This window comes from Thalassophryne amazonica, chromosome 15, assembly GCF_902500255.1.
Source record: "Thalassophryne amazonica chromosome 15, fThaAma1.1, whole genome shotgun sequence".
Taxonomy (NCBI): Eukaryota; Metazoa; Chordata; class Actinopteri; order Batrachoidiformes; family Batrachoididae; genus Thalassophryne; species Thalassophryne amazonica.
The window spans coordinates 86,568,438-86,593,722 of NC_047117.1; the positions used below are offsets into that span (position 1 = coordinate 86,568,438).

At 39.0% G+C, this 25,285-nt stretch overlaps 1 protein-coding gene across 1 annotated transcript; it reads left to right on the forward strand.

The window, feature by feature from the left end:
* The first annotated feature begins 181 nt into the window (after positions 1–181).
* Positions 182–16,077, forward strand: unc93b1 (unc-93 homolog B1, TLR signaling regulator). Its single transcript, XM_034188321.1, has 13 exons — positions 182–322; positions 2,006–2,119; positions 2,234–2,375; positions 4,300–4,453; positions 4,552–4,713; positions 8,843–8,972; positions 9,062–9,155; positions 11,049–11,173; positions 12,225–12,407; positions 12,493–12,763; positions 12,836–12,957; positions 15,406–15,528; positions 15,643–16,077. The coding sequence occupies exons 1-13, from the start codon at positions 320–322 to the stop codon at positions 15,871–15,873; spliced, it is 1,854 nt and encodes a 617-aa protein (XP_034044212.1). The 5' UTR covers positions 182–319; the 3' UTR covers positions 15,874–16,077.
* The last annotated feature ends 9,208 nt before the right edge of the window (positions 16,078–25,285 follow it).

The following is a 25,285-nucleotide window of genomic DNA, read 5'->3' on the forward strand; positions in this document are numbered from 1 at the left end:
AGTATTTTTGAACGTGTACCGATCACACTGAACAAAAAGTGCTTTTTATGTTGAATGAGAGAAGCTGCATTGTTATCGTCAAACCACACAATCCCTCAAATAATCTGTAAAATGATAAAAAGTTTTGTTTGTATCAGCTGAAGGCAGTTCGTGCCCCCCCCCCCCCCCCCCCCCCGTGTATCTGTCACTTTAAGAAAAAGTGGCTCGCGCAGTGAGGAAGTGAAGATGGGTCATTTTCGTTTCCCTCCGAAACTTTGTGACTTCTGTTCGTCATAAAGAGGAACCACAGCTGCTGACTGACGTGACGCGGACAAAAAGCATGGTGAGTATTTATAAAAATGTCAAACTAAATAAAAATTGTCGTCCTCATGTGGCTTTTTGAGCGACGTTTGTAAAGAAAAAATACGCATCAAACCTGGAGTGGCCGTTTTAGTTACATAAATACACGAGAGACGCGTTTAATGTTTTCATTTAAGTCTTTCCGTTTGATACTTTCATCAAGATACTATGCGCCATAAAATATGTAGAACTGCAAAAAAAAAAAAAAAACTGACTAAAAATACGTTCAAAAAAATGTCAAGTAAATTTGGTAAATAATGCAATAGTTCTACTTTTAAAAAACGGATGCTGTAACTACTAATTAATATAATGTCAAAACAAAATGCATCATGTACATACTTGGGGGTTTAAATGTTAAAAAAAATACTGCTTAAACATTTTTAATAATTTACACTTAAATTATGAATAGCACTCAGCTCATTTAATATACTCGTAATAAATTATTGCTTTGTAGCAGCTAGTTTGACACGTCTGGATTGTTGCAGCACATATTTTTTCCTTTTTTTTTTTTAAGTGAGTTAACTATAATATTAAATGTGATTGATGCAGTTTGTGTTCAGTTGAGATGGTGTTCTGAAGTCATTCTTGCCATTAACAGCAATTAAACACAGAACTAAAGTACCTGTTTGTCATTTTTGCACAACGTCTGCAAGTAACTCCATAAAAACTGTATAATCAGGTCTGAAATTTTAGGTTCTGGTAGATGGTCAGCTTGCCTGATATTTTGACTATGCTCTTATCTTTTAATGGACAAAAACGTGACATAAAATAAAGTCAAGTTTTTGATAATAGCAGGGTCACGGTGGGCACTAGAGGTCACTGCTGACCGTGTAAAGTCTGAAATTCATATTTGCCATGAAACAGTAATATTGAAAGTGAAAAGTTAAAGGTTTTGATTAATAGATGAAAGCAATTAAGTGGGGAAACAATTTAAAGTCATCATATGTAACAAAGAAAATCCTCTGTTCTTATGAGAAAGTCTTCAGGTCTTTATTGATCATAGGTTCATGCAGTTAATCGATGTAGTGGACTTGTAGATGTATTTTTCAGAATGCCTTTTATTGCCATTATATATTGGTACAACGAGATTAGGGCTATCCAATTGCAGTGCACTAAAATAGAATAAAAATAAAATAGTGCAAGAATATATATCAAAAACAAGATATAGAGAAAAAAAATTAATGTAAGGAAAAAAATGTATATATACAATTGACACAAATGCAAGGTGTGGCTTAGGATATAAATATATTTATATATTAAATATATAAATATATTTTTACTTGTATCTTGGCCTCTGTAATCTGCTCCTGCTATATTCAATCAAATTTATAGTGCTAAAGATGGACATGAATGGATCATTAATGTTTATTTTAAAAAATAATTAAGATTTGCACTTCATTGTAAAAATATCTCAGCTTTAATAGTCAGAGAACCATCAGGGTGTTGCAGGATAAACAAATCTTATTAAAAAACAGCTGTGAGGTAGAAGTTTGAAATAATCATGATATTGATTTATCCTGGTTGTAATTATACAAACCTATAAAATGATGCGTTAAACTTTTGTGGTTTGTGAGAAAAATAATCTCGTAAAGGTTCAGTTTGATAAGTGGAATTTTTGGTAGGTTTTGTATGTTCAACAAATGTAATGCGCATTTTGCGACACCAGATGGCGGCAGCTGATGGGGAAGAGTTCCTGGATGCTGATGAGACTGTAGCGCCTCCTATTGGCAGAATAAACAAACTGCTCGATGTGGGGCAGGAAGAAAACATGCAGGAACAGGTGAGCTCAGGGTTGTTCCATGAAAAGAACTCCTAAACCTGATCATCCAGGTCTGTTTCCAGCAGAAGACTCGACATGTTGGCTGTAAATAGTATAAATTTTTCTTCCAATCAGATCGAAGAGTTTCTGGGACCGCAGGCCGAGTACAATGAAGAGGAAGAGGAGAGGAAATATTACAGGAGGAAGAGGCTCGGGGTCATTAAGAATGTTATTGCCGCCAGCGTTGGAGCCATGATCGTGTACAGCGTCTACATGGGTGAGGACGACTTTGTGATTTACGAGAGAAACGCGCAGACCTGCAGAGACGAGCTGCGCTTCAAGTTTAACGCCTGTTTTAAATTTGAATAACCTTTTCAACAAACTGACGTAGATCAACAGGTGTCCAAAAACTGGGTATTAATGTTTATAGACAACAAATATTAAAAAAAAAAAAAACTTCGAAACATTTCTCTTTTTAAATAGAACAGCTGACCACGCCCCCATCTGTCTTCAACCAGTTTTGTGGGTGTGTTACTTTAGTGTCTTTATCAGTTTCTCCTTTTTAATAAGTTTGATTTGCAGTAGAATATATTTAAAAGTAAAATAAAATAAGTAAAATGCTGATTGTTGCTGATACCAGTTTTCATCTCTTTATATTTTCAGTCATATGGTGCATAACAACAGCTGTTTGTTTTTTTTGTTTTGTTTTTTTTGTTGTTGTTGTTGTTGTTTATATCTTAGGCAGTTATATCATGTTTTAATTTGGAAATGATTGGTCACTGACATTTGTTATTTATTTATTTGGCACACAACTCGTCAATAACAAAAACTGATATACAAGACAATTCCACAGTGACATGTGTGACCAAGAAGGGGGTGAGCAGAAGCAAAGCTAAATGTATGTAGATCTATTAGATTATCCACTAATAACTACCATAGGTACTTGATTTGAGTGATTTTGTTTAATCCAACACCTTGAACAGCAGCCAATCCGTCAAATTTTACTTTATTAAACATGCTGTTAAACGTGGCAAAAATATTATTTTGTAATCTAATAACTTGAACAACTTTTGTTCAGATGATCTAAAATTTTAACAGTATGTGGAAAAAACAACTCAGAATTATATGTTTAGTGTTGTTGTTTTTTTTTGTTTTTTTTTCAAAAAACTTCTTTTTAGAAATGCCATTCATTCACTGGAATAGAAAAGGCATTCAAACACGATGCTTAACTTGTAAAATCATTCATGAAATCCACATACCTTTGAATTTCTAATTCAAATTTTGATGAGTAAATCTTATTTTGCTCAACTTTAAGCCTGTTTAGTTTCATTTGCATAGACTGTGTATTTACTCAGTAATAGTTTTTGAAACAATGTGTATTATGTTAAAATAGGTCGATTAACAGAGTGACATAATTTGAAGCCCACGTTTTTATTACAGCTGATGACATTTTAAGAATAATCATAAAAGTTGTGTAATTATAAACTTTACTACAAAATTGAATATATATTTTTTTTTATGGACCACCTGCAGTACCTTCATGACCCATACTTTGGGAAGCACAAATCTAATTGTATCTATCAAATATGTCTTATGTTGTTTGCACCTTTTATGCAATTTTATTTTTGTTTGAATACACAAAATGATACTTTAGTATGTGTGTGTGTGTAATAAAATGTTATCACAGTAAAAGTAATATTTAGTATGTTATGAAGACCTCTGAGAAGAGTGCAAACAACAGTTTTCTGCCAAGCTTTGCCCATTTTGACCAGATTATTGGACTGAGTGCTTTGAGAAATGTGTTTAAAAAATAAAAAAGTGTCTGTATAAATCGCTAATTCACTGCTCCGTAATGTGGGAGTCGAGTTGGTTCATTCATCTGCTTTGAGTATCTCCTGGAATTCCACCTTTGGATGCTTTTCACAATGCAAATACATGGAGACATCTCAGAAAATGAAATCCTTCTTACAAAATTCAAAGTTAATCTTTGATGTACTGCAAAAATACCAGGAACTGCAACCTGACTGAACTTTACTGAAACTGACATTGATGCTCCAGGTTTTTTTTTTTTGTAGCTTTGTTTATTTTGTGATTTTAGGTATTGATTTGCTGTAACGTTCTTCACATGCTCGTAGTGAAAAATGATGGATAATGTAAGTGGCGGTTCTTGGAATTCTTTGTGACTTTGGGTGTTGTACCAGGACTGCTGCAGATGCAGCTGATCTTGCACTACGACCTGACCTACCGCGAGGTGAAGTACAGCAACCTCGGCCTGGAGGACATCGACCGTAAGATGCTGATGGGCATCAACGTCACGCCCATCATTGGCCTGCTCTACACCCCCATCCTCATCAGGTACAACCCACACGGCAACTCTCAAATGGTTTAACAGTTAACAGTTACATTTAACAGTTTGTCCCGCTAAACGTCTTTGCGCTCACTCTGTGGCTTAGGTTTCTGGGCACCAAGTGGATGATGTTCCTGGCTTCAGGAATCTACGCCCTCTTTGTCTCAACCAATTACTGGGAGCGCTATTACACTTTAGTTCCTTCAGCCGTCGCTATCGGCGTAGCCATCGTGCCGCTGTGGGCCTCACTGGGGAATTACATCACACGGTAAGAAACAGGAAGTGGGGCTGTGTGTGTATTGAATGTGACGTGTATGATGTGAGTGTGGATCTTAACCCTCGGCAACGTCTTGACTAATAACAACCACTAAGTACAATAACAGCTCAACAGTCCTTACTTTGAGGTCATACATATACCAGATTTATATTTAATAAAATTTCACTTAAACTATGATACCTCTATGAGGTATACATAAAACATATACATAAAACATCAGGTTTTCTGGGGTCTTTTTTTTATGACCATATCTGGAGTTGAAAGGAAATGATAAATATGATCTTGACGTTCAGTTGGCTGTTACTTAACATACGTAAGCACACATTAGCTCAACGAGTCATTACATATCACAACACATTATTATATAAGCCTGTTTACGGTATTTTCTGCAGGGTAAGTCGTGTTTTGTTTTTGTTTTTTGCTAGTTTGGAAGATCCTGCGACTTCGCATTTTATTTTAATTAATTTAGTTTTTTCGGGAACACGAGTCTTCCCAAGCATGCTGACTTTTAGACTAAAACTTCACCCCCTTGTGCATGTCCTGTCATGATATTTAGCCTGCGTGTCGCGCACGGTGTGAAAGTCCCTTTATACTCCGGTATGACTTATAGACTGAAATAATTTGTTGTTAATACTACTGCTACTGCTACTACTAATAATAATAATAAGTAGAGCACCACACTCGTAGAGCGCTGCCAACACTAGTTTCCAATTCCACAAATTTATTTCCTTCGAAAAACTTTCAAGGTCAAAGTCCTGTTAGAAGTGAGTTTCCATAAGCTAAATTATATGTGATCAAATGGCAGTATGTATTTAGTTCATGCGCTTAAATAGAAGTTTTGTGGTGGTGGTAGGATTTTTTTTTTCAACTTTTTCAGTGTCTGAATTCTTTTCAGATCATTTTCACAGAACATTGGTTATCTTTTGATTAAAATATAAGGCACTTTTGATTAAGATATAATGCAAAATGCACACCAACTGGGCTTTCCTATATTAAATTCAAATGTCCACAAAATCCACAATCCGGATCAGATCCAGATCAAACTTTGTCAGGCGACGGTGAGTTCCAGTCTGCACCTCACTTTCAAATATGACACTGATTGGGGCACGTTTGATTAAGATATAAAAATATACATTAAACTGGGTTTTTAATGTTAAATTTAAATGGTCACAAAATCAGTAATCCAGATCAGATCCAGATCAAACTTTGTGAGTCACTAAAAGATACCATCTTAGATAAAGCTCTCAAATATGAAAGAAATGTGATCTTTTTTGACATAAGTATGAATTATTTTAAATTCATTCAGTGTTAAAGGATAGGGATTTTTCCAGTATTTTTCCTGACTTTGACCTTTGACCTAATCAGTTCTGGCTTATCAGGATAGAATCCACTCTAAAAATGTCATAATGATATATGAAAAATTGTGGGTTCCAGGCTGTTCACAAACAGACAAACAAGCGGGTGAAAACATACTTCGTTGGTGGAGGTAATTATGTCTATTTCCATAGGACATCAGGACTCAAAGCACTAAACAAATTAAACTCTAAATGGCAATAATTAAAAGTACAGTACAACAATGCACAAATATCCCAAATTAAAGAGCTGGTAATGTATAAAAAAGGTGCGACTTACACTCTGGAAAATACAGTACATGAACTATGTAGTAATTTAAGCAGTAGTAACATTTTAACATTGACGAAACAACTTAAACTGAACCATCATTTGTCATCCTAGATGTCAAATGTCAAACTGTCAAGGTAATTATACATTATTGTATCAGGAAAACAACATTTGGAGATTGGTTTAAAATGCAGGTTGAGAAACCATTGCCATGTTTCTGAGCAGGAAATATGAGTTTTCTTAGCTTTTTCTTTGTTTCTTGCCATCCACACAAACGATGGTCAGCAAAATGTCTCATTCACGACACAAAGTTATCGTATTTATTTTTGCAGCAGGTCCCAGAACACAAGGCAAAGTTAAAATAGCGTTTGTTTGTATGACTGCAGACTTTACCGAAGATGATTTAATGTTAAAAACCTGTTTCCAAAAATTACTTAATGCTTGTGTATATACCGTCAGTGCTCAGCCTGGCGGAATTATTTAAGTTACATCATCAGACAGTCATAGAAATACGTCAGACACCAGGTGTCCATGCCCCCCCACACACACACACATACATGGAGGTTTGATGTAAGGCTCTTTATTTTTGTTTGTCACACATTTATCTGAAAATCTGCTGTGCTGTGGAGGCCAAGCTGACATATTTTGGACAAACCATGCCTGATTATCAGATTTGATTTGATTTTTTTTAGTTGTTTGACATTTGTATGTCTTCTGTTTTATTTATTTTTAATAAGATGAATGAAAAACAGTGAATCAGTTTTCACCTGGTGAGATCATTGTCTATAAACTGGAATGAAAAATTTCAAATTTTAGAGGATACACTGAAAAACAACCAGACAAGACATATGAAATATTTAATTGGCACATATTTTAATTAAATTTGTAGTTCCTCCTGCCACCTTTTTGTCATTAAAGTAACGAAAAGAATTTTCCTCAGCGCTTTTATAATTTTATTCATTTAATATTCAAATGGATTCCAAATCTTAAATCAGAAACATGATCAAAATTTGCTTTTTTCTAGAAACGATTCAGGATTTTGTCTCACATGGGTCAAACAGGATGCCGCGACACTGCAGCCGTACACATGCTAGTGTTCACATCACGGAACTGAAGACACACAGGAGATGTTGAGTTTGGACTGAAAAAGAGGAAACAGACAGTGACCGACACAGTTAATACGTAACGGAGATCCTGTTGCAAAGACAACTGTTTAAAATCTGGACAAATCTCACGCAGATGTTTTGCGGGTTAGTTACATTTTTACAAGGTTTGCTTAATCATTGCTTTATTAACAGTGTTTTTCTTAGTTTCTGAGTTCCGAGTTGCTAGATGTTGTCTGAAATATCTCACAAAGCAAATTATGCAGTAGTAATAAATATAAGCAATAACATGAGCAGCAGTTTTATTACTGTATATACGTAGAAATTAAGACGCTTTATTACTAGATTTTTATATGAAAGAACTTTATTTAATCCCGAAGGAAATTGTCATAGAGAGTAAATTACCATATTTTATACCATAAAATACCATATTTTCTGGAGTATAAGTTGTTTTTTGTTGTTGCTGTGTTTTTTTTTTGTTTTTTTTTTTTGTTTTTACTAGTTTTGAAGGCCCTGTGATTTAATACTTGGGTGCAACTTATATACCAAAAAATCATGTGTTTCTTATCTATATATTAAGAGCAGAGTGGCCTCTGTGTACGTCTGTGCATGCATGTAACTTACTTCAATCACGGAGAAACTGGAGAGAGCTGACATTTGCTGTTTGGGATGTTTTATGTATTTTGGGTCAAGAATGAATGCCGGGAAAACAGAAAGTTAATAGCACAAACTTTTTGGAGAAATTCTGGATATTAGATAACAATACTGAAGAATGGATGTTGATATCACCATTAATCAGTCCCTGGTAACCAGTCAAGCTCTGAGCAAAGGAAATATCTCACCCTTGCCAGTTCTAAAACATGACATCAACTAAATGTGCCAAATAATAAATGCAATTATTCATAAAACTTTCTCACTTTAATTTCCTGCACTTTCAGTTTAAATCATTGAAGAAACTTTGCATAATTTATTACCACCCTTGAAAAATGTCGCTACCTATTTTATAAACACTACCCAATCTAGAACCCATGGACCCCCACAGGCAACACGCTAATTCATAATAGTTATAGTAACTATTTATGTAGGACTTTCAGAGTAACCAAAGCACGAGACAAAATAATCTCAAATAATAAAACAATAAATGGCAATAATAGATAAAAGTACTCTACAAGAATGCACAAAAATCCAAAAATTAAAGATTTGATAATACAGGGGAAAAGGGTCTTCAAGAGGCAGGTTCACACCTGTTCAACGGGTGTGACTTATAGTAGTTAGTTTTGTTGGGGGGAAACCCAAATAAATTCCAAATAATTCCATTTGTTGCTCATATTTTTCACGCGTCATCCACAAGTCAGCCATGCTAACGTGGGATGTGTGTGATGTGGCGCGACATTCAGGATGGCGCAGCAGTATTACGAGTACGTCAACTACAAGGAGGAGCACGTGCAGGAGCAGAAGAAGCTTCCTAAAGGGGCATGTCACAGCTACATCATCGTCTTCCAGTCGCTCTTCAACATGATCTTCAGCGTGAGTCCGCGTCTGCTGTATTTTTACAAAAAAAAAAAAAATTATCGTAAGACTGTCCATCACATTTTTTCTCTCCTCTTCTTCTCCAGCTGAGTTTTGTTTTTGCCGAGTTCCCCATGTGTCTGTTTCTCAACCGATACCTGCATAAAAACGAGCATATTCTCTGCAACGTCCACAAATGTGGTAAAGTCGCTTCAGTTGTATATTTTTATGTTTTACAAAAACCTGATTTGATGATAGTTGATTTAAACAAGCTGCCAATCTGTCAGTGTTATTACGGCTGCAAGGACATAATTAAATCATAGGCATTTATTTATTTATTGTCTGCCTGTCTGTCTGTTAGCAGGATTACATCAAAACTACTGTACAGACTTTGGCGAGATTTTCACCACAGATACCTATTAGGCCCTGGAAGGCTCCATTAAATTTTGGAGGGAATCTGGATTATAGATAAAGTTTCACTTTATATAGGTTTTGAAGGATTATTTTAGCAGGATTACATCAAAATTACTGCACGGATTTTGGCAAATTTTTTCATTACAGATACATATTTGGGTATGGAAGACTCCATTAAGTTTTGGAGGTTATCCAGATCTGGATCTGGATTCCGGTTCAAGTTACACTTTATATCTTGATCCAGGATCCGGATTCTAGATCAAGATTTCACTTTATATAGACTTTGAAGGATTATGTCAATACTACTTCAGGGATTCTCACCAAATTTGCACCACAGATAGATATTTGGGCATGGAAGACTCCACTGAATCTTGATCCAGAATCCGGATCTGGGTCAAGATTTCACTTTATACAGGTTTCGAAGGATTATGTCAAAATTACTGCACGGATTTTGGCAAATTTTTCACCACAGATACATATTTAGGTATGGAAGACTCCATTAAATTTTGGAGGTTATCCGGATCTGGATTCGGGCTCAAGTTACACTTTATATCTTGATGCAGGATCCGGATTCTGGATCAAGATTTCACTTTATATAGACTTTGAAGGATTATGTCAATATTACTTAAGGGATTCTCACCAAATTTGCACCACAGATAGATATTAGGGCAGGGAAGACTCCACTGAATCTTGATCCAGAATCCGGATCTGGATCAAGATTTCACTTTATACAGGTTTCGAAGGATTGCTTCAAAACGACGGCACAGATTTTGCCAAAAGTTTCATCACTGATCCTGATCTGGATTGGCAGACATCAGAAATCTCTGAGTGCTTTTTAAAAAAAATTAAGGTCTTTTTTCAGATCCAACATTTCAAAGTTTTTCTTCCAACTTGGATCCAACTTTTATGACAAAGATCTGTGAAAAGCAGTTAGTTTTCTAGTAAACCTACAAACAAACCAACAGTTAAAAGGTGAAACGATTATCTTCCATGCCAGAAGCAAAAAGCATATAAAAATTTGATTTGGATGCATAATTAACTGTGTAGGGGGAAAAGTTTTACATCAAATTATAAAAAATAATAATAATAAAAAACGTTTGAATGTTGCAATAATGTTTTCGTAATACAGCGATTCCTCGTGATAAGTTGTTGAGCGCAGCCTGAAATAGACGACAGGAAATTTTCATGTTGGAGTCAATCAGCTTCTTAAAATTAGAAGAAAGAGAAGTTAAACACACGTGCACTCGCTTGTAGTTTTCTAACATTGTTGTTAAAGCAGAAACACGCCGGCTGAATGTGGGAAAATATTTACTGTGAGAAAAGTTCTTTCTTATTTTTTGAGACACAAACAGTAAGTGAAAATGGTAGATTATGAAAGTCGAGAGCGATTTAAGTTCATCTGTGGAGCTTTATACTGTAGCACAAGAAGATACACATTCAGTCGATAAACAACAAACCATTTCCTGTGAATTAATGAAAATGCCTCTCGGCCTAAATGACTGAAACTGCCTTTTGTTTTTCCCTCCAAATTTGTGTTCATCTCCCGTTTTCTACCATTCATTATTCAAAAATATACAAGGTGCTGTTTGATGTTAACGCTGACCCGTGTCCAGGATCAGGGTTCGAGGTTAGCGTCGGTTGTTCATAGCGCATTGCTAACCGCAAGTCTTCTTGTGTCAGGTGCTGAGATCAGCGGCTTGATTCCCGGCTTTAACACCACCGTGCTGACCAACCTGCCACAGTCCATGCTGCTGATCCAGGTGGAGAGCATCCTGATGGGCTTCGCCTTCCTGGCCATGATCATCGTGAGGCCTCACACCTTCACGCTCAACAGAACATCTAACATTCAGGCTCATCAGAGCGTTTGCGTTGATGAAAAAGTCGCGGTGCTTTAAGGATGGAGGGTGTTGGCTTTTAATATTATGTTGTGTTATTAGAAGCCGTGGATCGCGTTTTTCATGAGTTTTCTGATGACTTCAATAATTGATAGGAACAGCAATTTAGATTTACAATTCATGTTTTCAAAATGTGAACATGTACACATTTTTGTATGTTCCGTGGAGTTAGCACAATGCTATCGAGGTCCATGTATCAAGGCCACTGCGGAGATGCAATCTCTCCACCTAGTCCAGGGTCTTCCCCGGGGTCTCCTCCCAGCTGGATGTGCCTGGAACACCTCCCTAGGGAGGCGCCCAGGAGACACCAGATGCCTGAACCACCTCAGCTGGCTCCTTTCAACGTGAATGAGCAGCGGCTCTACTCCGAGCTTCCCACGGATGACCGAACGTCTCACCTTATCTCTAAAGGAGACACCGGGCATCCTCCTAAGGAAGCCCATTTCGGCTTCTTGTACCCCCGATCTAGTTCTAGCGTCTCCTGGGGTACCTGATCATACATTTTCTCCAAATCCACAAAGCACATGTCGACTGGATGGTCATGCTCCCAGGCTCTCCTCCAGGATCCTTGTGAAAGTGAAGAGCTGGTCAGTTGTTCCCCGGTCAGGATGGAACCCACGTTGTTCTCCTTCAGTCTGAGGTTCGACTATCATCTAAACCCTCCTTTCTGGCATCCTGGAGTAGATTTTACCAGGGACGTTGAGTCGTGTCAATGCCCATGTTACTGGCACACACTCTCTGCTCCCGTTTTTGGAACGCCACTTTTTGTGTTGCTCGTGTTTAGTTTCATTAAATTTTTGACAATTTTCAGTCTGAGGCAACAGTTTGTCTGCACAGTGCGAGATTTCTGACAGAATTATTTCTGCAACGCCGCTGCCTGATCCAAAAGAAATCGTGCATTATCCACAGCACCACAAAGCACAGCGTCAGTTTCTTTCAGCTCCTGTTTTCCTACCCACAGTTCCTTGTGCTGTGCGGCGCCGCGTACCGGCCGACCGAAGAGATCGACCTTCGCAGTATCGGCTGGGGAAACATCTTCCAGCTGCCTTTTAAGCACCTGAGGGATTACCGCCTGCGGCTGCTCTGCCCCTTCTTCATCTACAGCGGCTTTGAAGTGCTGTTCTTCGTCAGTGGTTTTTCTCTGGTAATTAATGACTCAATGCACGTCGTTAGTTTAGTTACACAGGAGTTTGCGGTGTGAAACTGCAGATTTCTTTTCTTCTTCACAGTCTTACGGCGTTTGTGTGTTGGGTCTGAAGCACCTGTGGATTCTTCTTGTCTCCTACGGCATTTCCTCCTGCCTCTTCTCCTCCCTGTCTCTCGCCATCCTTCGCCTCCCGCGCTGGGTGTGTCTGGTAGCGGGCGCCGTTGTGCATGTTGTTCTGTTGGTGTTTCTCCTGGCTTGGTCACCAACACCAAAGACGGGTTCCTTGGCGCCATTCGTGGTGGTCTCTGTGCTGTGGGGACTTGGCACCGCACTGAACAAGACGGGTGTCAGCAGTGAGTAACCGCTGCGCACGTGGAGCGTGCACATGGACCAGGTTGGTTTTAACTCCTCCCTGTCTCTTGCAGCTCTGCTCGGCATGTTGTACGCGGAGGAAAAAGAGCGACTTGACTTCATCTACACCATCTACCACTGGTGGCAGGCCATCGCCATCTTCATTGTCTACCTGTGTTCCAACCTGCCGATGAGGGTACGTAAGTTTTTTCTTCTGTGCACCAACGTGATGGACTTTAAACAAAGCATTTCATTTTTAGATTTATTTCAAGGGGTTTAACAAAAACATTGCATTAATCATTAAGAAATTACAGTCATGCTCAGCCAGCTCGGCGTTATGGACAACCCACTGTTTTTTTTAAAAGCTGTACCGACTTTCAAATTTTACAAAACTGACAAAATTTAGGTTCTGCCGAAATCCAAGCATTATAATGTTGGTTTAGTTTTGTAGCATGTTGTAAAATTACTTCTCATTTTAATGAAGAGAACATATTTATCTTGGGGGATTCCATGGCGAAAATTGTCTCTTTCTTCAAATGCCGTCATGCAGACATACTGCAGGAGGACACGTGTGTGAGATTACCTGTGATCTGACCCACTTGTGTGACGCACGTTCTTGGGGTGTGCTCGCTAACATCCGTAAGATGTCTTGTAAGTCAACAGCGTTTTTAGATTTAGAAGTGTTTTTTTCCTCACTAACTTTTACAACATACGAGGTCTGTCAATAAAGTATAGGTCCTTTTTATTTTTTTCAAAAACTATAAGGATTTCATTCATATGTTTTTACGTCAGACATGCTTGAACCCTCGTGCGCATGCGTGAGTTTTTTCACGCCTGTTGGTGACGTCATTTGCCTGTGAGCACTCCTTGTGGGAGGAGTCGTCCAGCCCCTCGTCGGAATTCCTTTGTCTGAGAAGTTGCTGAGAGACTGGCGCTTTGTTTGATCAAAATTTTTTCTAAACCTGTGAGACACATCGAAGTGGACACGGTTCGAAAAATTAAGCTGGTTTTCGTTGAAAATTTTAACGGCTGATGAGAGATTTTGAGGTGATACTGTCGCTTTAAGGACTTCCCACGGTGCGAGACGTCGCGCAGCGCTCTCAGGCGCCGTCGTCAGCCTGTTTCAAGCTGAAAACCTCCACATTTCAGGCTCTATTGATCCAGGACATCGTGAGAGAACAGAGAACTTTCAGAAGAAGTCGGTTTCAGCATTTTATCCGGATATTCCACTGTTAAAGATTTTTTTAATGAAAGACGTGCGGACGGATTGCAGCGTCGGCTCGCAGCCGCAGCGATGCTCCGCCACAGGAAAAACACCTCTGTTGGAAGCCTTAAGGACAAGTTGGAACATGTCCAGCTGTTAAACAATTTCTCATATACTCACTCCACAGAAAGCCATCAAAAGCCGCCTGGATTTTACAAATGGTTATCAACACGGAGGTGTTTTTCCTGTGCCGCTGCACCGTGCCGGCTGTGTCCCGACGCGCGGACCTGTCCGCACGTCTTTCATTAAAAAAATCTCCTTTAACAGTGGAATATCCAGATAAAATGCTGAAACCGACTTCTTCTGAAACTTCTCTGTTCTCTCACGACATCCTGGATCAATAGAGCCTGAAATGTGGAGGTTTTCAGCTTGAAACAGGCTGACGACGGCGCCTGAGCGCTGCGTGACGTCTAGCACCGTGGGAAGTCCTTAAAGCGACAGTATCACCTCAAAATCTCTCATCAGCCGTTAAAATTTTCACCGAAAACCAGCTTAATTTTTCGAACCGTGTCCACTTCGATGTGTCTCACAGGTTTAGAAAAAATTTTGATCAAACAAAGCACCAGTCTCTCAGCAACTTCTCAGACAAAGGAATTCCGACGAGGGGCTGGACGACTCCTCCCACAAGGAGTGCTCACAGGCGAATGACGTCACCGACAGGCGTGGAAAAACTCACGCATGCGCACGAGGGTTCAAGCATGTCTGACGTAAAAACATATGAATGAAATCCATATAGTTTTTGAAAAAAATAAAAAGGACCTATACTTTATTGACAGCCCTCGTATATGAAAAACATTAGTTATTCAGAAATAAGCTGTTTTGCATCATTTTCCACCATTTTAGTTTATTTTGTTCAAGCAAGCAGCTAGCTGACGTCACACTGCCTTTCTTTACTCCCATTGGCAGTTGCCGTGTGCTTCCCAGCAATCCTCACGCAGCTCGGAGAAGCTCCCACGTGATTTACGACGTCACTACCAAATGTAGGCCATGATGTCTGATCACTTGAATTTTCACCCATCAGGGGTTGAAATTCTAAATTGTTGCCAGATAGCAAGAATTTTGATCATACTGGAAAAATAATATTACAAATCTCTTATTTAAATGCTAAGGAATAAAATTATAGAGGTGCCAAATGAAAATTTGTTTTATGAAAACTCTTAAAAAAAAAAAAAAAACCCCAAAGGCCGTACATCTTTAATAAAGTTGTTAAAAAAAAAAAAAAAAGCAAAACATTGTTTGTCAAAACTGTTTTGGATGAAGTATTTAGCTCATCAGCAAAGAAACAGAAGTTTTGCAGCTCTGCCAGCGATGCACAAGTTAACTGATTTTCAACATCCTTCCTTAAAATATGCATCTTTGACTTTGGTCCTTCCTTCTCAGGCCAAACTCTCCATCCTATTGGCCACGTTGTTGATTTCTTGTTACTGCTATTTGGTGATGGAGCGGCGCCTGGCCAGGAAAATAGCTCCCAGGCTGCCTCGCATCCCTCGACCACGACACAAGGTAACCAGCTTGTTTGTTCGCCTGGACAGGTTAAGATCACACGTGTCACAGCCTGAGATGAAAGTATGTCACAGTGGATCGGTCAACACTCTAACAGACTTATATCATCCACAGGTCAAAGGTTACCGCTACCTGGAAGACGACAACTCTGATGAGTCAGACTCTGAGCAAAGCGATGAGGAAAAGGAGGTTGAAGAACATGTCGAGGAGGAGATCACAGTGAAAGAGGGGGAAGACGCGGGCCAAGACACAGAGGCGCGAAGGGCTGACTCACCCGAAGCCAGGAGGAGAGGGGTCGAAGGTCACCACCGCAGAAGGGAGGAGGGAGAGAAGGATGAGGACTAAGGACCGAGGAGAGAGGCCGCATACAGGAAGCTGTTAATTTCATGGATACATTTATTCTGTAAAACTACCTAAGGAAAAGGTTCTTGACTTGAACTTGAACTAAACTGCCTGCTTATGAATGCGGATGATCAGAAGACAGGGTACAACAACTGTATTTATTTAAAAAAATAATAATAATAACCTTCTGATCCTGTCACATTTTAACTCATTGTGGACTCATTTTCATGACACCTGCAAGTTTTGCACCTTTATGCAAACAGCAGTTATAAGAAGTAAGAAGGACGTAAACCTCTTTTGTGCAAAACAACAGAACATCATCATTCTTAAAAGAATGTTGATGTTGTAAAAATGGAAAAAAGGATGCAGATTTTTTATTTTTACATATAGTTTCATTTTGAAACAAAAGCAATCAGAGATTTTTGACATCCGCCAATCTGGATCCTAACCTTAATGTCCAAAATTCAGTGGAGTCTTCTATGCCCTAATATCTATCTGTGGTGCAAATGTGGTGAGAATCCACAAAGTAGTTTTAAGTAATTCTTCAATGCTTATATAAAGAGAAATCTTGATCTAGAATCCGGATCCAAATCTGGATCACCGCCAAAATTTAGTGGAGTCTTCCTTGGTCTAATATGTGTCTGTGGTAAAAATTTGGTGAGAATCTGTGAAGTCGTTGTGACGTAATCCTTCAGAGCCTATATAAAATGAAACTTCATCTTCCTTGGTCTATATCTATCTGTGGTGAAAATTATGTCAAAATCTGTGCAGTAATTTTGATGTAATCCTGTTAACAGTTATCTTCCAAGCCTATGTAAAGTGAAACTTGATCCAGAATCCAGATCCAGTGGAACAGTATATCTTACCCCCTGGATATCATACACCCCAGGGGGAAGATATCCTAGGATATCTTACCCCTCACCCTGGAAATCATGAAGAATGAGCCAGACTTTACAGTCCCAACTGGTGTTGAACAACACGGCAAGTGAGCTCTCAATAAGTGAAGATCAAACGTATATTCAAAAGAATGGCGTCCCTGGAACAGACTCTTCTCTACCCTGCAAAAATCAGATAATTTCTTATACTGACAGTATGATAATAAGCAAACAACACATTGTTACTTTTTCAACACCCAGTATGATAGCAATAGTTTGCTGTAATGAACACTTATAATTAAGTTTTATCTGTTTGTAATCATATAACTATATTCTGCTAGTACTAATGTAATCATAAAATATTAATTTGGTGTATTACATGACATGTTTTACGGTAATCTGACGTTTGACTTAATTTAGGTGACATTTGACCTCAAGCGAATCCCTGAAGGTCAAGGTCAATCGCTTATCCCAGGTAATGGGCAAGGCCTATGACTATGTTCATGGCAGATTTGTAGGAAAATTTTTGACCAGGAAAGTTGTTTAGTTGAATTTAGTGTTTGACCTTCCTGTGACCTTGAGCTTGATCCTTTTGTAGGATCCTGATAACAATTTGCTATTTTAAAAGTTTTCATTTGCTCGTGTTTTCTCACTGACGCTTTCAATACACAATTAGTTTGAAAATGTGATGTTATACTGTAACTCACCAAATTAAAAAAGTCACATAATGTAGCTAAACTGATGAGGCATCAGTTCACTTTGATGCAACAGATTAAATGAAAATCTTAAATTTACTTTAAGGAAATTATGATAAACCTGTCTGCCACCTGCTGGACAGGTTTGAGATTGTTGCAGGCAATAATGTTACATCATACGCACATGCAAAGTAACATGAAATAAGCTTGTCAGTTTCTTCCATTTCCAAAGCGTCGCTCCGTTGCTTGTTTGCAGTTAAGATTTTTCTTTTTTTTTTTTTTTTTTTAAGGGTAGGGGATGGAACCTTTCAGACCTGCCAATGGGATGTGGAGTTTAGAGAGCACAATAAACAGTAAAATGAATAAAACTCAGAATCCCATTTCTGTCTACAAAACTAGAACACATTGTAATTATGAGCAGGAATTTTTGTGCATTATCAAACTTAATTTTAAACTAAATTAATTTTGTTATTTAAAAAAATGACATTAAAATCAATTTAAATTATTTCTTAAGTTTACGAGTATTATCAGACATGTATTTTTATTAACTGTTAAAATTATGCTTTTTAATATAATTTCAAATCACATAATGCTGCAGGAGGAGGAGTTAAAGTCTGAGTGGCTGTGATCGGATGGTTTACATGTTGCTTCTCAGGTACAGATGGTGTCTTAGTAAGGCGCTGAGCCGCCACATGCCAACACAACAGCTTCAGAACACGTTGGCAGTGATCGTACAAATCTACAGAACTCGACAGAGGGAAGGACATCAGTGTGGTTGAAGATATTCTCTCGTGTGTCGTCGTAATATTGTGGCGGTTCAGCTCAGCTGAGTGTGATCGGATCAACCTGTGTTAGGTTTTTCCTTTATTTTGTTTTGTCTCCTGCATATGTTTGAGTTACTCTGAGATCAGGGTTACTGGAGGATCAGCAGGATTTGGAAATTAACAGTAAAGTGTTTAACGGAAGCTTTTAAAGTAATTAGGTCATCCACCAATTAGACAATGGATCAATGAATATCTAAATAATATACTTCATAAAGCTTCAAATGTGATACATCTTAAATCCTGAATCTGTTACTTAAAATTTACAGTTGGCTTTGTAAATATATCAGTGGATTATTACTTGTAAAGGCTTTTTTCCATTCCACTTTCTGTATAAAACTGTTAACAGATTCTTTTGCTGTTATTTTTGTCCTTTTTTGTCCTAAATAGGATCGGAACCATTTGGATTATTGATTTTATGTAAGCTTACTTTAATCAATTGGTTGATAAATGAAAGAAAGTTGATTAATTCAATTCAAATTTTTTTTTTTTATATATATAGCGCCAAATCACAACAAACAGTTGCCCCAAGGCGTGTATTAAGTATTCAGAGGTTTTGCATTCTGTTTATATTAAAAAATATTTGCATATTTCTCTTTAAAAGTGAAATATTTTAGTTGGACAATTTGATCTTCCTGCAAATCCTCTAAAAATATGATTTTTTTAATTACTAATTGTGCAGTGTTTTTATCAGTTTCTTTGGAAATTGTGTGTAGCTGCTTTTTTTAAATATTTGATTTGGTTGGCGGAAAAATTTGAATTTATTCTGGTAATCTTACACTGAGAATTAATAGAAAATGTTAAAATAAAGAATAGTATTTCCTGCCTATAACAAACATAGCTAATTTAACAAATAACACCTAAAATTTCTGCACTAATTCCAGAGCTACACCTTTTTCTTTTCTTTTAGTTTTTACATAGAGTTACTAAGTTGTGTGAGGAAATGTTTTTTTTATCCTGTACAATTGTATGTGTAATTTTGTAATAAAACAAGCCAGGCCTCGTGTTCATATAGCAATCCCCCCGTTTTTAGGTGAGCAAGCAAGCACCTAAAAACAGTATGACAACAATTATCAGCCAACTTACAATACTTATAATCAGGATATAATGTGCAGTGATACAAAGTACTCACCCTCAGCAAGAACCAAGCATCTGTCCAATCTGCTGTCACAGATGAGGTTTGTTTTGTTTTTGTTTTTTTGACTCTCTAACCTGTTTAAGTGGTGATGGTTAATTCCACAATCCCTGTGAAAAAGGGGAAAAAAACACTTTTCTGCACTGAGGCTACAGTGTTAAAGAAAAACATTTTAATAAAGTTTGATGAAGATGCACAATTAACAAGGATGTGCTGATTTGATTTTAGATTTTGAGGCTGACATGCATCTAGAATCATTTTTAAACTGAATGATAAAATGGACTGCAATTATATAGCAATTTTTGTTATCTGAATCAGAAGTTCAAAGCGCTTTACAGTGATGCCTCATATTCGCAGGCCGATGTCAGGGTGCTGCCATGCAAGGCACGCTCACTACACACCTTGCCCAAGGGATCTTAGTGACTTTCCAGCCTGATGGGGGTTTGAACAGAGGTTCCTAGACCATCATCTCCACAAATGATTTGCATGCTGGTAAAACAGCGCCCTCTGTACGTCATGTGAATGAGTGGAAAAGGTGCTATAAACATTTGTGAAAGAAGCTGATTCTTTCTGTGACTGCAGCACGTCGTGCACGGAGCTCGGCTCTGGCGTGCACCATCCCGGCCTGCAGGGAGCGGCAGTCATCGTAGCGCCACGCTGTGCCCCGTGAATCTGTCAGTGTCCGGCTGCTGTGGTGACACTGTGGTGGAGGCGGACAGGGAACAGACAGTTCGCGTTAGGTCTGTCAGGCAGATGTACAGCGAGTGCAGACATTTGGCGCTGACTTGTCCCCATTGCTCTTTCTATTTTTGAGATCTGAGTAAGCGGCTGTGTGGCTCACTCATGTCATCACGATGGCCTTCTGTCACAATCTTCTCATCTCTATGCACACTTTCTCAACCAACTTTCTCCTCCTCTGTCACTTGAGCCCACCTGCTCTCATGCAGGTTCTCCTGGTGGATCAATTGGACCCTCTGTGAGCCCTGAAATCATTATGCTGGAGTTGCAACCCAATAACCTACTCGAGTCCAAACCCACTACCTACTCAGACTCGTGTTGAAACAGATGAGGACAAATGAAGTGGAGGTGAAGCTAAAATGTACAGGTGAAAGATGAGACAGGAGGAGAGTGAGAGCATCAGCAGCTGGCAAATCAGAGTCATCCCTCTAGTGGTCACAGATAGTACTGCATGTAGGAGTCAGATTAATGCATATGTGACCATAGGATCTTTGTGGCCGGGACGGCGGTGGGATCGAACCCTGGACTACTCACACTAAAGACCAGAACTCTACCAGATCAGCCAAAGGGAAATTCCCTGTTTGCCAAGCTAGCGAGAATGGCTTTTCAATCCAGACTTCATCTTGCTACATATTTCCCCACCATTTTTGACTTTGTCCCAAAGTCACAGGTGCATTTAAGCATGCTCTCTGACTACCCACATCCTGCCAACAACGCCAATTGGGGGCTCGTCCAGGATCTTTGTGGTCAGGACAGCGGTGGGATTGAAGCCCGGACTGCTCACACTAAAGACCAGAACTCTACCAGGTCAGCCAAAGAGGAATTCCCCGTTAGCCAAGCTAGCGGGAACATCTTTTCAATCCGGACTTCATGTTGCTACACACACACACACACACACACACACACAAATTTTCAAGAGTTTCATCAAAATCACCAGAGAACGATACCAAAACAAGGCAGCATATTATGGACACAACTAATTTAAGTAAAGTTGTGGTAACTGAGTCGAGGTCAAAGGTCAAACTGGGTTTGTAATACACCTGCAGATTTGGGTTGTGGTAAATGTGCATGCAAAAGTTTACAAGGCTCTCAATCAACGGAGATAAATCTAGCTTGCCTGAAAGCCTACGTTTCGTGCGCCTGCAGTTTTAAGCCTGGAACACACGGTATGGTCATGTCACATCGGATACACACACGTCATGTGTACATTTACACTCAGGCAGTGTTTCAGCTGCTCAATCTGCCCATGTTATTTGTGTGCGTTCGTGTTGGGTGGAACATTTTAATATAGCAACTTAAAAATAACAATAGGTACATTAAGTACATGAAGATTCACTATCAACTTTGTATAAAAAAAATACTTCTACAGAAAATAATTTGTGTAATTTGGAGTTTGTGTCACAGAGCTCTCTCTGTGTGGCACTGCGGTCAGAAAAAAGAGTAAGTGAGTTTTTGTAACCAGGCAGCAGTCATTTTTTTCAGTCACTGCAGTGGTTAAAATATAAGATAAGCTCTATAATATTTTTCAAGGTTGTGATTTGTTTCCCATCTTAGAAAGTCCAGTGATTAATTACTTAATTACCTCTGCCAATGACGTTGGCTGACGGTAATGTTTTCAGCCCTGTTTGTCTGTGAACAGCCTGTAACCCACAATTTTTTATGTATCGTTATGAAATTTTTGCAGAGGAGCCATATCCTGATAGGCAATAACTGATTCAGTTTTCAAGATAAAAGGTCAAAGTCGGGAAAAATCCATATCTTTAACATTGTACGAATTTTCAAAAATTCATAACTGTCAAAAAACAAAAAATCTAATTTCTTTCATATGTGACAGAGTTATGTAGGATGGTGTCCTTTATCGACTGACAAATCCGGATCTGATCCAGAATACAGATTTTGTGACCATTTAAATTTAACATTGAAAACCTAATTTCATGTATATTTTAGTTTGATCTGGATCTGATCCTGATTGTGGACTTTGTGGACATTTAAATTTAACACTGAAAAGCCCATTTGTTGTATATTTTGCATTATATCTCAATTAAAAGAACCTCAGTCACTCTCATGTTTCTGTTATTGATTTGCCTACAGCACCAAAATTGGATGGAGGTAAGAATTTTATTCCTGTTTGTCTTCCAGTTATCAGTTGGTAACCAAGCACCAAAAAACAATGACAAATTGTCCATAGGAGAGATAACCAATGTTCTGTGAAAATGATCTGAAAAAGAATTCAGACAGTGAAAAATTTGAAAAAAAAAAAATGACACCACAACAACAACAACAACAAAACCTACTCAAGTGCATGAACTAAATACATCCTCCTGACATTTGATGACATCTAATTTAGCTCACGAAAAGCCACTTCTATGAGCGCGGTGCTCTAGTTTTTCTGTGTATTTTGCTGCATGCTGCTGCAGCACACGTCCAATAAATAGGTGCCAGGTCTGTTCCCCAGAGGACGAGTTTCACACACTCGTCTGAGACGCTTCTGGACACGTCCCTCATGCTGTCTGTCTGTCTGCAAGGTTTAATCCGTTAACATGGATGTCTAAATGACAGTCAGCACGCAATGTGAGCGTGACGTTTGCCATGTGGTTCAGGCCTTAAGTGCGGTTTATGCGACTCCGTATCCACAACTCCGTAGCCACGCAGAGCCCTCTGCGCTGTTACGAACCCCCTCTGAATCTGTCTCCGTAGCCTAAAGTGCTCTTCCCAAACATTGTAAGTACACATGGAGACGTCAGGCCGCATGGGCTGTGATCGGCCCGCGAACTATGTCATTTCCACAATCTCACTTTTTTGGTTTCACAATCAATGATTTTCACTACCATAGATGTCATGAGATAGTAGGCCAGTCTTCACAAAAAAGGTTGCACCCCCTACTGTTCTGGCGGTGAACTGCAATGCGACACCCACTGATGTGCTAACCCCAACAGAAAACCTCAAACGGTTCACGACTACGTGGCCACGGAGGTACAAAGTAGAAGCATCAGAAGGCCTTTATTACACAGGCCACAACAACACCCCTGAACCTGAATAACAACAACAAGTGAAGGCGGCGTTTTCCAAATCCTCGGAAGTTGGGAGATTCCAATCTTGAGCTCGGGGAAAAATGCCTTGAACACAACATGAGGCAGGAATTTTCACTTGGAAACTCACGATGAAATTGAGCAACCCGAGGTACCCGAGTTAACGTCACAGCCATGGCGACCCCCAACGTTACTGACGTTACTGTTGAAAATGTATCTTTAAATGAATTTTTAACAAGACATTACTGCTACCAGTGTTGCCACAGTTACTTTGAAAAAGTAACTTAGTTACTTTACTGATTACTCAATTGTAAAAGTAACTTAGTTACTTTACTGATTACTCAATTGTAAAAGTAACTAAGTTAGATTACTAGTTACTTTTTTAGTTACTTTTCCCAGCTGCCGACAACAACCCTCTGCCACCTCAACATGACAATGACAGGTCTTTCTTGACCTCATATTTAACTGTTGACAGCACTGTAACAGTAAAACTTGCAATTTCGAGCCTACATTGTTTATAAATGTAACTATTAAATTCTAACATTTTTCTAACATTTAAATTCTCTCTAAACATTTTACTTGTCGAAATTATTATTATTTTAAGCAATATTAGTTGTAGTAAAAAACGGCGTCAAAATTGCACCTTTAATCTAGGGGTGTTGTGGGGGAGGGGGCACATCCTTGCCCCACGCCCCCATTCCATCTGGATTCGCCCCTGCTTTGGCGTTTGAGCACAAAGAATGGATAACATTTATTTATGCAGAAAACAGGACCAGATTTACAGGTAAGAAAGTTTTATTGCGTTTTCACATCATGTGGTCCTCAGAAAGAGAGTTTAGGTGCATTTGAGTGGAAAATAGTGTTAGTTGTTGACGCGTCGCGGAGGATCAGCTGTTTTTAACGAGCAGATACAGAGCGGCTCAGCTCAGAATTCTAAATAAAGGAGGAAAAAAAGTATAAAAATGTCTTTGTAAAGCTCAGTGCAGGTGTGCTGATCACCGCGCTTTAAGAGGTGAGGACGAGTCGAGCAGCTGCAAAAAACCGCGGATTAAAAGCTCACAGCTCACTTAAAGTGGGCAGTTCAGTCGAACCCCGACCTCCTGCCCACAGACCAAGTTTAATGCTGTTATCGACCCACAATGAAAAATAATAGTAACGCACAGTGACATGGAGAAGTAACTTTAATCTGATTACTGATTTGGAAAGATTAACGCGTTAGATTACTCGTTACTAAAAAAAGTGGTCAGATTAGAGTAACGCGTTACCGGCATCACTGACTGCTACTATATGCAACATATTCACACTCTGTGTACAATTAATGTTACCAGCACCACACATCAGCAAAAATATCTTTGACAGCTTCACGTAGCCCAAAACATCACGTTAGGCGAGCGCGACACTGTGGTAGAGGCTCAGAAGGTGATGACTCAAATTACCGAGTTCATCTCAACAAAGCACTTTTTCTGGAATTAGTTTTTTTTTTTTCTTGTCTGTTGGTTCTTTCTGAATGTCCGAGGGTTCTGAATGCAGCGTCACACTTACTGAGAGGTGTGCACACAACGTAACTGAAAAAAAAAAACGTACAAGGATAAACACCAGCAGGGGGCGCATGGGAGGATGACACAAAGAATCACAAGAGATAGAAGCCTGGTGAGCACACGGGGTCCATGCCCTGACCTCAGAGGTCACACACTTCTATATGAGTCTTGTGTTTCACTGTGTGTGTGTGTGTGTGTGTGTGTGAGTGTGTGAGTTGTCCACAGAGACGTGCAGGCGTACAGGCAGTGTGAATCACGCTGCACTCTCCTCTCGGCTGGAGCGGATGTTGTCCAGGCTGCAGTCGATGGTGCTGCAGCCCTCAGAGACGGGCTCCCAACCCTTTTACTGTTAGTGCAGGAGTGTGTGTGCGTGTGTGTGTGTGTGCGTGTGTGTGGGGTGTACACGCTGATGAATGAAAATATGGTTGTGCGTAGGCTCACCCTGAAGACGGCCGCTGTAGCCACGTTAGAGAAGAACACGGGGGAACTCGTCAGCTCAGTGAATTCATTTTTAAACGGGAAAAAGAAACATTGAAAGGAATTTAAATCACAGGATGAAAGATTAAAAGCAAGGTCATATACAA